Raw genomic sequence first — 11,997 nt, 5'->3', positions numbered from 1 at the left:
TTTAACGTCACGTCTAACAATCTATAGGTTTCCCCCTTTGTCTTCTTTTTCGTTTTCTTTTTCAAAGCTTTACCTTATGATTTTAATGGCTAACAAAGGATAGCATATAGTTATTATTTTTGGGTAAACGATACGTTTAGTACATTATTTTTATTCTATTTTTGATATCTAAATTTTATTTTTATTCAAAATCATACTGACGTTTATTTTAAGTTTTGATTTAGTACCATAATTAAAAATTTAACAGAACTACTGAAGTGATAATTTTTTTTATTTTTTCAAAAATGACGTAACATTATATTATAGTGATATCTCAACATCACCGTTAAGTTTTTAACGATAAATACTAAATTGAAACCTAAAGTAAACTTTAGATATAGTTTTGTAAAGAACAAAGATTAGATATTAAAATGAAATAAAAGTATTAATTTAGATATTAAACGTATAATTTATCCTTAACTTTTTTTCACTCATTTAGTAGTCTACTGTGTTAACTACAATATTCCAAAAACAACGTGTTCATTTCAACTTGCTTTCTCATCCAGTGCACACAGTTGCTTTTTCAATGTTTAGCTTTAGGCTCCATCCATCCATGGACGTGGAATTCCAATCATGAACCCCCTATATATACAGCTTCAATCCACTGCCTTCAACCCCACATCAAAAACCCCTCTCCAAAATGGCTAAACCATCATTATTCGTATCTCTTCTTCTTTTGGTTTCTGTTTCATTGGTGGAATCTCGTCCGCCATTTGCATGCGATCCCCAGAACGGGTTGACCAGGAGTCTGAAATTCTGTAGGCTGAATCTGCCGATTCATGTGAGGGTGAGGGACTTGATTGGCAGGTTGACGTTGCCTGAGAAGATTAGGTTGTTGGTTAACAATGCTATAGCCGTGCCCAGGCTGGGGATTCAGGGCTACGAGTGGTGGTCCGAGGCTCTTCACGGCGTCTCCAATGTCGGTCCCGGAACTAAGTTCGGTGGCGCTTTCCCTGGCGCCACCAGCTTCCCTCAGGTCATCACAACCGCTGCTTCCTTCAATGAATCTCTATGGGAACAAATTGGACGGGTAAGACTCCAGATTATATTTAATTTACTAATCAATACGAAAATTTTATGATATATATATATATATATATGTATACTTGATGATTTGAAGATAATAGTCAAATGCTTATACCATTCCCTAAATCCATAATGGTTGATAATTGAATTGGTTATTTGTCATTTTCATCATTCTAAAATAATTGCTAAAAAAATTCGCTCTAATATAATTCGGGGTGAGTGTTTGATTGAGGCGAGTAATTTTTTAATTATTCAATTTGACAAGTCTTATTTTAAAATTCATACTTTATTTGGATTTTTTTTGAGTCTAGTTGAGTCGAGTCAATTCAAGTTATTCGAGTTTCTTTTTAAATTTAATAAATATTTATAATATTATGCTACTATTTGATTTCAATTTAAATGGTTTTCTATAAACATATACAATACATATATATTTCTTCACATGTGATATACATATATTATACAAAGTTATGAAACTAGACTCAAACTTGAAAATCAATCATTTAATTACTAAAAATTTTGAGTTATTTAAGTTCTATTTTATAATTCGATTCGAACTTAAATTTTTTTCGAGTCGAAACAATTCAAGTCAATTTTTTAAGTCGAGTAAAAGGGATCAATTTTTTATTCAGATCGAGTTTTACTCCACCCTAAATATAAGCATCGAAATAGAGAGAATAAAAGAAAAAATTATGGTGACATATTGTTAATGTGATTATTATTTGTATGCTGGTTTCATAGCTCCTAAATCAACCCAAGCCTTGCATGGGAGCCACTTTTGGGATTTTCTAGGTCTACACTCGTATATAATTAGTTACCGCCTATGTCTCTGTTATAGGCATTGCCTAATTACAATGGGCCACTTAGTTAAAATCTTAATTTATTTGCACATAAATTTGGAGAGTTGGGTAAAGGCTCAACTATAGGCTATTAATAAACCTCGCATCACTTTCATTTTATCATCTAAAAACAAAGTATTTCAAACGTGTAAACTCTACTTAAGAAGAAATAATTGCCCCCATCTTTTCTTTTTCCCCAATAACAGGTTTACTTAGATTATTGCCTAATTGCTTTATTAGTTAGATAAGTATAATATAAATATATTCCAATTATGTATTTAAATATATATAGTATTCATTCAACATACCATGTATTTTTCTAAAAAAATCGAATCTTTTTAACTTTTGCCACTTGGAATTTCCATATAAGACAGGGCGATCTTCAATGTTCTTTTGTCTCGGTTTGTCTTTATTAATGATGCTGAAAACTCCGTCCTCATCACTGTTTCTTATGGAACATAAGAAATTAACCTTAACAGTTGGTGATTAGCTTATTGGGACCAATCTGCAATAGGAATTAATTTATCAACAAGTTTTGGATGCAATGGATCACAGGTGGTATCGGATGAAGCTAGAGCAATGTACAACGGAGGAATGGCCGGTTTGACGTACTGGAGCCCCAATGTTAACATATTCCGAGACCCGCGGTGGGGCCGAGGCCAAGAGACTCCTGGCGAAGACCCTGTTTTAGCCGGCAAATACGCCACCAGATATGTCCGTGGCCTCCAAAGTCCAATGGGGATCCGCCTCAAAGTCGCCGCCTGCTGCAAACACTACACCGCATATGACCTTGATAATTGGAAGGGTGTGGACCGGTTCCATTTCAATGCTAGGGTAAGCAAACCCTCCAAGGCAATTAATTGCTGCAGGAATAGCCATTTCTATATTTGCTTTCATATAGGATTTCACTTTCGGCTTTCCTTATCCGGTTTAAGGCTGATGGGTTACTTGGAGTCCAAATAAAGGGTTTTAATTGGTAATAATGGATTTCAGGTTAGCAAGCAAGACCTGGCGGATACATATGACGTGCCGTTCAAGGCATGTGTGGTGGAAGGCAAAGTTGCAAGTGTGATGTGTTCTTATAATCAAGTCAATGGGAAGCCCGCTTGTGCTGACCCTGATCTACTTAAGGGCACCATCCGAGGTCAATGGGGCCTTGCTGGGTATATTGTATCGGATTGTGATTCGGTTGGTGTCATGTATGACACTCAGCATTACACGGATACCCCAGAAGAGTCTGCTGCAGATGCCATTAAAGCAGGTCGGTTCCAAACTTGCATTGTTTGAGGGTGATGCATAATGTTGAAATTTCAGAATGGATTTTGATTCAATGATTGTTGCTTGGCGATTTGATTCTACAGGTTTGGATTTGGATTGCGGACCATTTTTGGCAATCCACACTGACATGGCAGTGAGGAGGGGCTTGATATCTGAGAATGATGTCGACTTAGCTCTGGCCAACACCATTACGGTCCAAATGAGGCTCGGCATGTTCGACGGTGAGCCATCAGCCCAGCCTTATGGGAACCTCGGCCCGAGAGATGTGTGTACCTCGGCTCATCAACAACTTGCTCTTGAGGCTGCCAGACAAGGCATAGTTTTGCTAAAGAATTCTAGGTCTCTGCCATTGTCCACTACACGTCATCGCACTGTTGCAGTAATTGGACCCAACTCTGATGCCACAGTAACGATGATAGGAAATTATGCAGGTAACAACAATTCATTGTTCTAGTAGTTAATTCTACATTCCTCAAGCCAAGTTCATGAATCATGATGACTCCTTTGTTTCTTTGATGCAGGGGTGGCATGCCGTTACACGAGTCCATTGCAAGGTATTGCAAGGTATGCAAGGACTGTTCATCAAGAAGGGTGTTCAGGTGTAGCTTGCGTTTCAAGCAATCTGTTTGAAAGAGCAGAGGTAGCAGCTCGCCATGCGGATGCAACCGTGCTTGTAATGGGGCTTGACCAATCTATAGAAGCAGAATTCAGGGATAGGGTAGGGTTGCTCTTGCCTGGACTCCAGCAAGAGCTCGTTTCCCGCGTGGCTCGAGCCTCTAGAGGCCCAACCGTGCTGGTCTTAATGTCAGGTGGTCCTATTGATGTCACATTCGCTAAGAATGATCCTCGAATTAGTGCTATTATATGGGCAGGGTACCCAGGCCAAGCTGGAGGAACCGCAATTGCAGATGTTTTATTCGGAACAACCAATCCAGGTAACCTTTCACTTTCAGGACATTTTAATGTCGAATTTCCCACTTGCGAAGCTAATTTTGATACGAACAACAGGAGGAAAGTTGCCAATGACATGGTATCCACAAGATTATGTAGCTAAAGTCCCAATGACAAACATGGGGATGAGGCCATCAAGAGGCTACCCTGGAAGAACCTACAGATTCTACAAAGGTCCAGTTGTGTTCCCCTTTGGTCATGGCTTGAGTTATACAACTTTTAAACACTCTTTAGCCTTAGCTCCAACTGATCTCTCTGTACTTCTTGACACCAACCTGTTTGCCACCAAAAACTACTCATTCTCAAGTAATGCCATAAAGGTGAAACATGCCAAATGCGACTCACCGTCGTCGCTTTTTCACATCGACGTTGAGAACACTGGCAATATGGACGGAACTCATACCTTGCTTGTCTTCTCTACACCCCCTGCCGGACAAAAATGGTCTCCGGACAAGCAATTGATAGGTTTTCGTAGAGTTCACGTTGTCGCCGGGTCTAAGCAACGAGTTAAGATCAATGTTCATCCCTGCAATCACCTTAGCGTTGTGGATGAATCCGGAATTCGAAGAATTCCGATGGGCTCACATAGTTTACACATTGGTGATCTCAAGCATTCTATTTCTGTCCGAGCAAATTTGGAGGGCATTATGGCCTAAACTCTAAAAGAGTAAAGGAAACTATATAGAAACCCATACTTGAGATAATTTCCACTGCACTTCCAAAAGGGAAGAAAGTGGTTATACTTTCTTTAATAGCGTTTGGATTTTAATAATTGTAAAATAGGGATATTGAGTTACCAATCTATTTTGTTTGTAAAAACAAAATTGATTGAAAATTTGAAACAGATTTGGTTGATGAATAATAGGAACTTGTAAATTAGGGTTTGGATTCAAAACTCTGATGATCTGAAGAAATACATGAATTTATGATATTATATTATTTGCCAATGTCGAGCTTGTTGATGTATTTTAATTTTGAAATTTTATATTTTTTTCCGAGTAAAAACAAAGAGTTAATTGCATCATATGCTCCCAATCTATAACCTTCATTTCAAGTTGGTCCTTAAACTTTTGAATATTCTAATTTAATCCCCAAATTATGTCTCTTATTCTAAATTAGTCCTTGAACTTTTGAGCATTCTAATTTCATCCCTAAACTATAATCCTCTTTCTAAATCATTCCCCAAACTTTTGAGTATTCTAATTTCATCCCCAAGTTCATCCAAATATGCAATTAGTTTTGACCATAGTTTAACTTAAATTTTATTTTTTTGAAACATATAATAATATAACTTGGAATGTTCAAAAAGTTTGGGGACCAATTTAGAATGCATGCCATAGTTTGGGGATGAAATTGAAATGTTTAAAAGTTTAAGGACTAGTTTAGAATGATAATCATAGTTCATGGATGAAATTAAAACATTTAAAAGTTTAGAAGTCAATTTAAAAGTCATACTTTGAGGACACGTGATGCGATAAGGCTTATAATTTATACATAAGTACCTAAAGTATACTATATTTTCATCTTAGGAACCTAAAGTATTTTTGTTGTTGAAAATAAATACCTAAACTTATCTTTTTGGTCAAAATAGATACTTAAAGTATTCAAAATTTTCATCTAAGTTCTAAAAAGTCGACATGTGATGTTAATTAAAGAATATTTTAGGTACCCATATGTAAAAATTGAATGCTTTAGATACCTATTTTGATAAAAAAATACTTTAAATACTTATTTTGACAAAAAAATAAATTTATATACTTATTTTAACAAAAATGTACTTTAAGTAGTTAAATGAAAATGTTATATTATCATTTATTCGATGTAGGGGTGTTCAAATAACCGCACTAATTCGGTTAATCGATCGAACTGAATTAGTTCGGTTAATTCGGTTCGGATACCCAATTAGTTCGGTCGGTTAACGGTTAAGAAAAATTTTAGAATTCGGTTAACGGTTAATTCGGTTCAATTTCTGTTAATTAACCGAAATTAAATTTTAAATATTAAATATCTTATATATAACATATGGGCTCAACCCAAACCATTTAAAACACAATTAATAATTTAAGACCCAATAACTTTTAAACCTAAATCAATATTAATTAATTAAAAAATTATATAAATTTTTTATTTTATAATTATATATTATTTAAATTAATTGTAAACTGTTTTTTTAATTAAAAAATATTAAATATATTATGTATACATATGGGCTAAACCCAAACCATTTAAAATCCAATTAATAATTTAAGATCTAATAACGTTTAAACCTAAATCAATATTAATTAATTAAAAAATTTATCTGAAATTTTTATTTTATAATTATATATTATTTAAATTAATTATAAACATTTTTTTGAATTAAAAACATTTAATTTTTATATAAATTAGAAATTAAAAAAAAAATCGGTTAATTCGAAAATTAACCAAAATTTATTCGGTTCGGTTAATATGTCCGAAAAAAATTCGGTTCGGTTAACGGTTAAAGAAAAAAATCGATTAATTCGATTATGGTTAATTCGGTTCGATTCGATTCGGTTTTAACCGAATGAACAATCCTAATTCGATGGATATATAAAAACATTCGTATTGTAAAATTTGTCGTACTTATTTTATTGATTTGAAGTAGCCTTCCAATTAAAAGGGGGGGGGGGTGAGGCGGAGCAGATAATGTAGTTGGATGGTTCCAGGGTTTTAGAAAGTGCATTATAGACTGGGGGCTTTCTGAATTATGTTAATTCACATGGGAAAAGGTAGAGGTATTGCTGACTTTGCATGTGGCCAAAGAGCAATTTTGGGACTCCAATTAAGGATGCAAAACTTTGCATTGCTTTCTTACGTCCAAATGAGTCTTCTATGCGAAATCGGATCTTAATAAGCTTTTGGCACATTTATTTATTAGCACCAAAGATCTAAAGTGTTTTTTTTATGAGAAACTGGAATTGTAGTACGAGATTTTTTAATACATACGGTTGTAAACGAAAGCGAACCAATCACATCACTCTTTCAATTTATAATTGATCATTATCATTCCGACATTCGGGATATGTGTGTTGTACTTCTGCTAGACATTCTTCCCACCTCATAGTTTCCGGAAAAGGGATTTCTCTGTAAATAGGATCCCTGAAGAGTTCTTTTGAAGAAAGAATACGAGAACTACGAAAGTTCTTGAATATCAATCATCTATCGAGAAATCGTTATGACATTATCTTTGATAGACTTACATGACCTATTAGAGTTAAATTCATCATCACATGATCGTGGCTTCATAGCATGCTCGTTAGTGAGCAATCATGATTACTCTATGACTAACACCTATACTAAGGGTCACTATAAAACTTCTCGAACAAGATCGAGAAATGAATAGAACCACCTTATCCTCACTTATTTCTCTGCTTCCTCATCATAGAAACAAAGAACATTGACACCGACCAATGAATTGTCTCTTACCGGTTATGTCCCTCTACCCAAACTATAAAGGGTGAATCGCATATAGCTGCCACAATCCATTTGTTCCTATCAACAAATGGTGTGATGAACACATAAAATCTCCTATAAAAAAATCACTCAACATGCACCTCAAAATGCAAAATTGTAACATCTCCGATTAGGTGCTCCAGTGCTCCAGATTGACCTCCAGAGTTAGATGTAATTGCCTCATTGTCCTCTGGACCTCACACAACCATTGATCCGCCATTATAGGATCGTCCAAACTAGACTCGCAGAACTCTACAATTTTATATCTCTTAAGGCGTTCCACTGGCGTTTCGAATGTCGGAACCAGTTGAGGGACAACAGAAACAGGTTGGGCTCTAGGGATGACCCCCACGATCCTTCATAAGGCTGTATATAAGTTTTGGAAATACGCCGCTTCAGCTACCCGACGTCTCCCTCTAGTCTCGTTTTTTCAGAATCCAGAACGAACTCATCTTCTGAGTCATTCGAAAGACTTCTTTCAGGTTTACTAGCCATTCCTTAAATATTTCTACAAGGATAAAAATAGGAGAAAACGCCATTAAAATCTCAAACATAGAAGAGTACATCCGACTCTAGGGCTCGTATCCATGTATTTACATACAACACTGACACTGGTCTTAGGACCGACTCAACCTGAGACTCTTATACCAATAAATGTAATACCCAACCCATTACAGACATAGGGTGTAACATTATTGGAATCTCTATAACCCTCCGATAATAATTTGACATGTTACCTCAACCAGAGAGGTATAAACTGTGTATTACAATTTTAGATTTAGTAAAGCAAAATATGGAGCTTCATTTATCTTGGTAGTTGATTAGTGCTTGGAATTGATTCCTTTAAAATATTAATTCCTTCATTTTATGAACTTATCACTGCTGAATTAGGATGTTTTTGTTTATTTTTTGTGCAGTGATCAACTTATTGGAATTGACAGAAAAATGATGTATTCTGCACCTTTTTTTATTTTCTGGTCATGGCTGGAGACATGGGCACAATGCTAGGCACAACTCAGAGTTGACATGGTAGTGTCTGGAAGGCACTGGAAGATTACGGAAGCAAGTTCATTAAGAACGACTCTGGAGAGAGATTTAAGGATTTTCAATTTCTTTGAAATGAATTTAAAACATTTGAATTGAAATTATCACTTAGGATTATTTAGGATTTTTTATTTTGAATTATCTTTGTTATTTTTTTGGAATTCACGAGCCTATAAATATCCTAGCATGGGTAAGGCTTGGGAGGGGAATCAATTACTTTAGTTTTGCATTTTTTTGAAGTTTCTTTTTCTTTACTTACTTTCTTTATCTTCACATCATTTTCATTTTGCAAAATATGCTAAGTATGATCTATCATATCATGATTAGTTAATTTCTTTTAGGCCGAGAGCTAGTACAAATCAATTCCATGCGTGAGAATTGAACATCGCTTAAATCCCTCTGGGATACATTCTCGTTTTTCTGGATAAAAAGTTTAGCAATCAGCCTTACTTACAATTTTTAAACGCTTTCAAGTCAAAAAGTTGACGTTGGTCTGAACGTTGTTTAAATATATCGTTGGGAGGAAGGATCGGCCTGTGACAATTCGACTTCCTGTGAACATGCTTAGCGGCGGTCCGTTAAGGGAAAATGAGATCGGAATCGATTCTCGACGAGATAACATCCGAGTTGAGCCTTTCCAGTTCTTTTAAAATAGTTATGGTTAATTCATTTAAGAATCATCTTTCGAAGATAAACTTGGGAAGACAAGTTACAATGGGTTGGGCATTGTAGAATGTAACCGACATGTATCCCGGAGCAAAAACCCATTTCAATGATTGGTGGAATTGAGATAAGCTAGCTCGAGGTGATTTTCTTATTTGTGATTTCTACACTTATTTCCATATTACAGTAGAAACTCTTTAAATTAATACTCGGTAAATTAATAAACTCTCTAAAATAATAAATTTGTCCGGTCCCGACTTGGGCCAATGTAAAAAATTGAAAAACTCGATAAAATAATAAGATAATAATTTTTCATGAGATCCCTTTATAATTTTCGGTCCCAAGAAAATCATAAATTAATAATTCATAGAAACTGAAAAAAATATATTACACTCTATTGAAATATGATTCAATAGTTGTCTGTTTTCCTTTAAAGTTCAAGTCTATTTGGAGCTTATTATTAATTTAACTCATCTCTTGCAACATAATTCTAAGAGGCATAGACTAATTTGCCTTTTTGTTTGGTATGTACAGTATACTTACTGCTTTTATTAATAAATTAATAACTCTCTAAATTAATAAATTTCTCCGGTCCTGAAATTATTAATTTATAGAGTTTTAACTGTATTTTCCTTTAATTTACTGCTTTTATTTCACTTATTTACTTTTCTTTTATTTACTTCATTTTCCCTCAATTAACGCCTACTTCCCTCATTTTATTTTTACTTGTTCCTGGAAGTAAATTCAAATCTTATTCGTGCATAATTCTAAATTTTCCTTGTGGATCGACCATATTTCCTATACTCCTTAATTATTTATTTGAAGAGGACTTTTTATTTTTGACGAGTAAAACGATTGTCAAAATTAGCGCTGTTGCTGAGAAATTTTTCGACAATTATTGATAGAACTTTTGTTTTGATTTTATGACCAGGAGAAACCCAAGAAATTTAGTAGAATTCAACCAAAAAACGAAGTAGGTGCTCATTGGAACCACAGACAAACACTTCGACGAAAGAAGCAACATCGAGAACAAAGTAAACAACGATAAAATCTAGAATCCACTTCCGAAACGCCATAACGTACTCAATCCTACGAAGAATCCATTCTAGACACCAAGGTCACTGTTCCCAACGTAAATCCTAAACCCGAGCTAACATCAATGGTGAATCAGACGATTAGAGAATTAGTCGCAATGCCCGTTGTGCAACAGCCGCTCTGTATCGCATTTCCTAACAACGAGACCCCTTTTCAACTAAAGACAGGATTGATCCATCTCCTTCCTACCTATAACGGTTATCCCATAGAGATCACACATAAGCATCTCGCCGAATTTCACATGGTTTACAGTAGTATGATGCCTCAGGGAGTATCCGAGGATCAAATCAAATTATGAGTGTTTCTCTTTTCCTTAGCTGAAACGGCTAAGGAATAGTTATTTTATCTTCCACCTAATTCAATTACTACTTGGGCTAAATTATCTCGTGTTTCCCTTGATAGGTTTTTCCTTGCGTGTAACATCCGCAATACCGGGTTAGTGACCAAATTGTAAAGTTTCAGAATTTGGTGACTAAAGTAGAAGAATGAAAGAATTCAATGATTATTTGAATATATATTGAAGGTTATTTGGTAATTATTAAAGGAAATTAAGGGTATTATGGTCATTTGACCAGAAAGATTTTTATAATTTTTTAAGGTAATATAAACGTGGGGAAATTGAGAAGCATCCAGAGTTCTCTGCTCCTTTCTTCTTCTTCATACGTGGGAGAGCAAGGCAAAGGTAAGTTTAATTTCAGTTGGTTAATTATTAAGTTTTAAGCTTAGTTTTGATTCTTTGGGTATTAAATAAGCTTAAGGAAAGCTTATATGGGATTTAAACAATAAGATAAAGGAATTATGAAGGAATTTGCAATATGAGTTTTAAGATGAAATTTTGATATGGTATGGTTGTTGAAGTTTTATGGATGAATTTGACTTGTCATCAATCCAATTAAGAAGTATGAAGTGTTAGAATTGGAATTAGAACACATTGAAAATTTGGTATGATTTTTGAATCTCATATGGAAGATAGGATTTTGAGGTTTAAGATGAAATAAATGAATATAGATTGGTTTAAGTATGTGTACTAGAGTTAAGAATGAAAAGGGGATAATATATGAAGTGTTTGAGTGGAAATGAAGTAATTTTCGGGTTGAAAATATGATTTCTGGGCAAGGGGAATCGGTACCCATTCAAGGGGAACCGATACCCCTTCAAACGAACAACATTTCCAGAATGTCATTAGGGAATCGATACCCCCATAGTAGGGAACCGATTCCCCCTAAAGGAAATTGTGAATATGGGTTTAATAAGTTCGTTTAAGTTGCTAGTATCCAATTACAAGGTGTAGGTATCTAATGATTGCCTCAAAATGTACATTTATGTAGATTCTACGCATAAAGCAATTCCGGAACGTTTGGCAAGTAAGATCGATCAAGGGGAAAGATAAGAGATTGGAATTGACTAGTGAGGCCAGGTGAGTGCATATTCAATAGTATACGATGTGCGATGGGAATAAGACTTGCGATGAGTCTATTTCCTAAAGTGTTACACATGAATTCATGATTAAAGGCATGAGTGGAATATGCATGTATGTATGCTTGATTATATGGATTGATCTGTTCTTTTATGTGTTAGGTGATAAAGT

General features: G+C 34.8%; 1 protein-coding gene across 1 annotated transcript; it reads left to right on the top strand.

Annotated features, from left to right (window-relative positions):
* The first annotated feature begins 653 nt into the window (after window positions 1-653).
* Window positions 654-4,945, top strand: LOC120201847 (beta-D-xylosidase 1-like). The gene is made up of 6 exons (XM_039202382.1): window positions 654-1,069; window positions 2,460-2,738; window positions 2,898-3,165; window positions 3,266-3,613; window positions 3,704-4,117; window positions 4,191-4,945. Exons 1-6 carry the CDS (start codon window positions 680-682, stop codon window positions 4,787-4,789), a joined length of 2,298 nt encoding a protein of 765 aa, XP_039058313.1. The 5' UTR covers window positions 654-679; the 3' UTR covers window positions 4,790-4,945.
* The last annotated feature ends 7,052 nt before the right edge of the window (window positions 4,946-11,997 follow it).

The sequence above is a fragment of the Hibiscus syriacus genome, unplaced genomic scaffold (genome assembly GCF_006381635.1).
Source record: "Hibiscus syriacus cultivar Baekdansim isolate YM2019G1 unplaced genomic scaffold, ASM638163v2 tig00008013_pilon, whole genome shotgun sequence".
Classification (NCBI taxonomy): domain Eukaryota; kingdom Viridiplantae; phylum Streptophyta; class Magnoliopsida; order Malvales; family Malvaceae; genus Hibiscus; species Hibiscus syriacus.
This window is presented reverse-complemented; position numbering and strand designations above follow the sequence as displayed.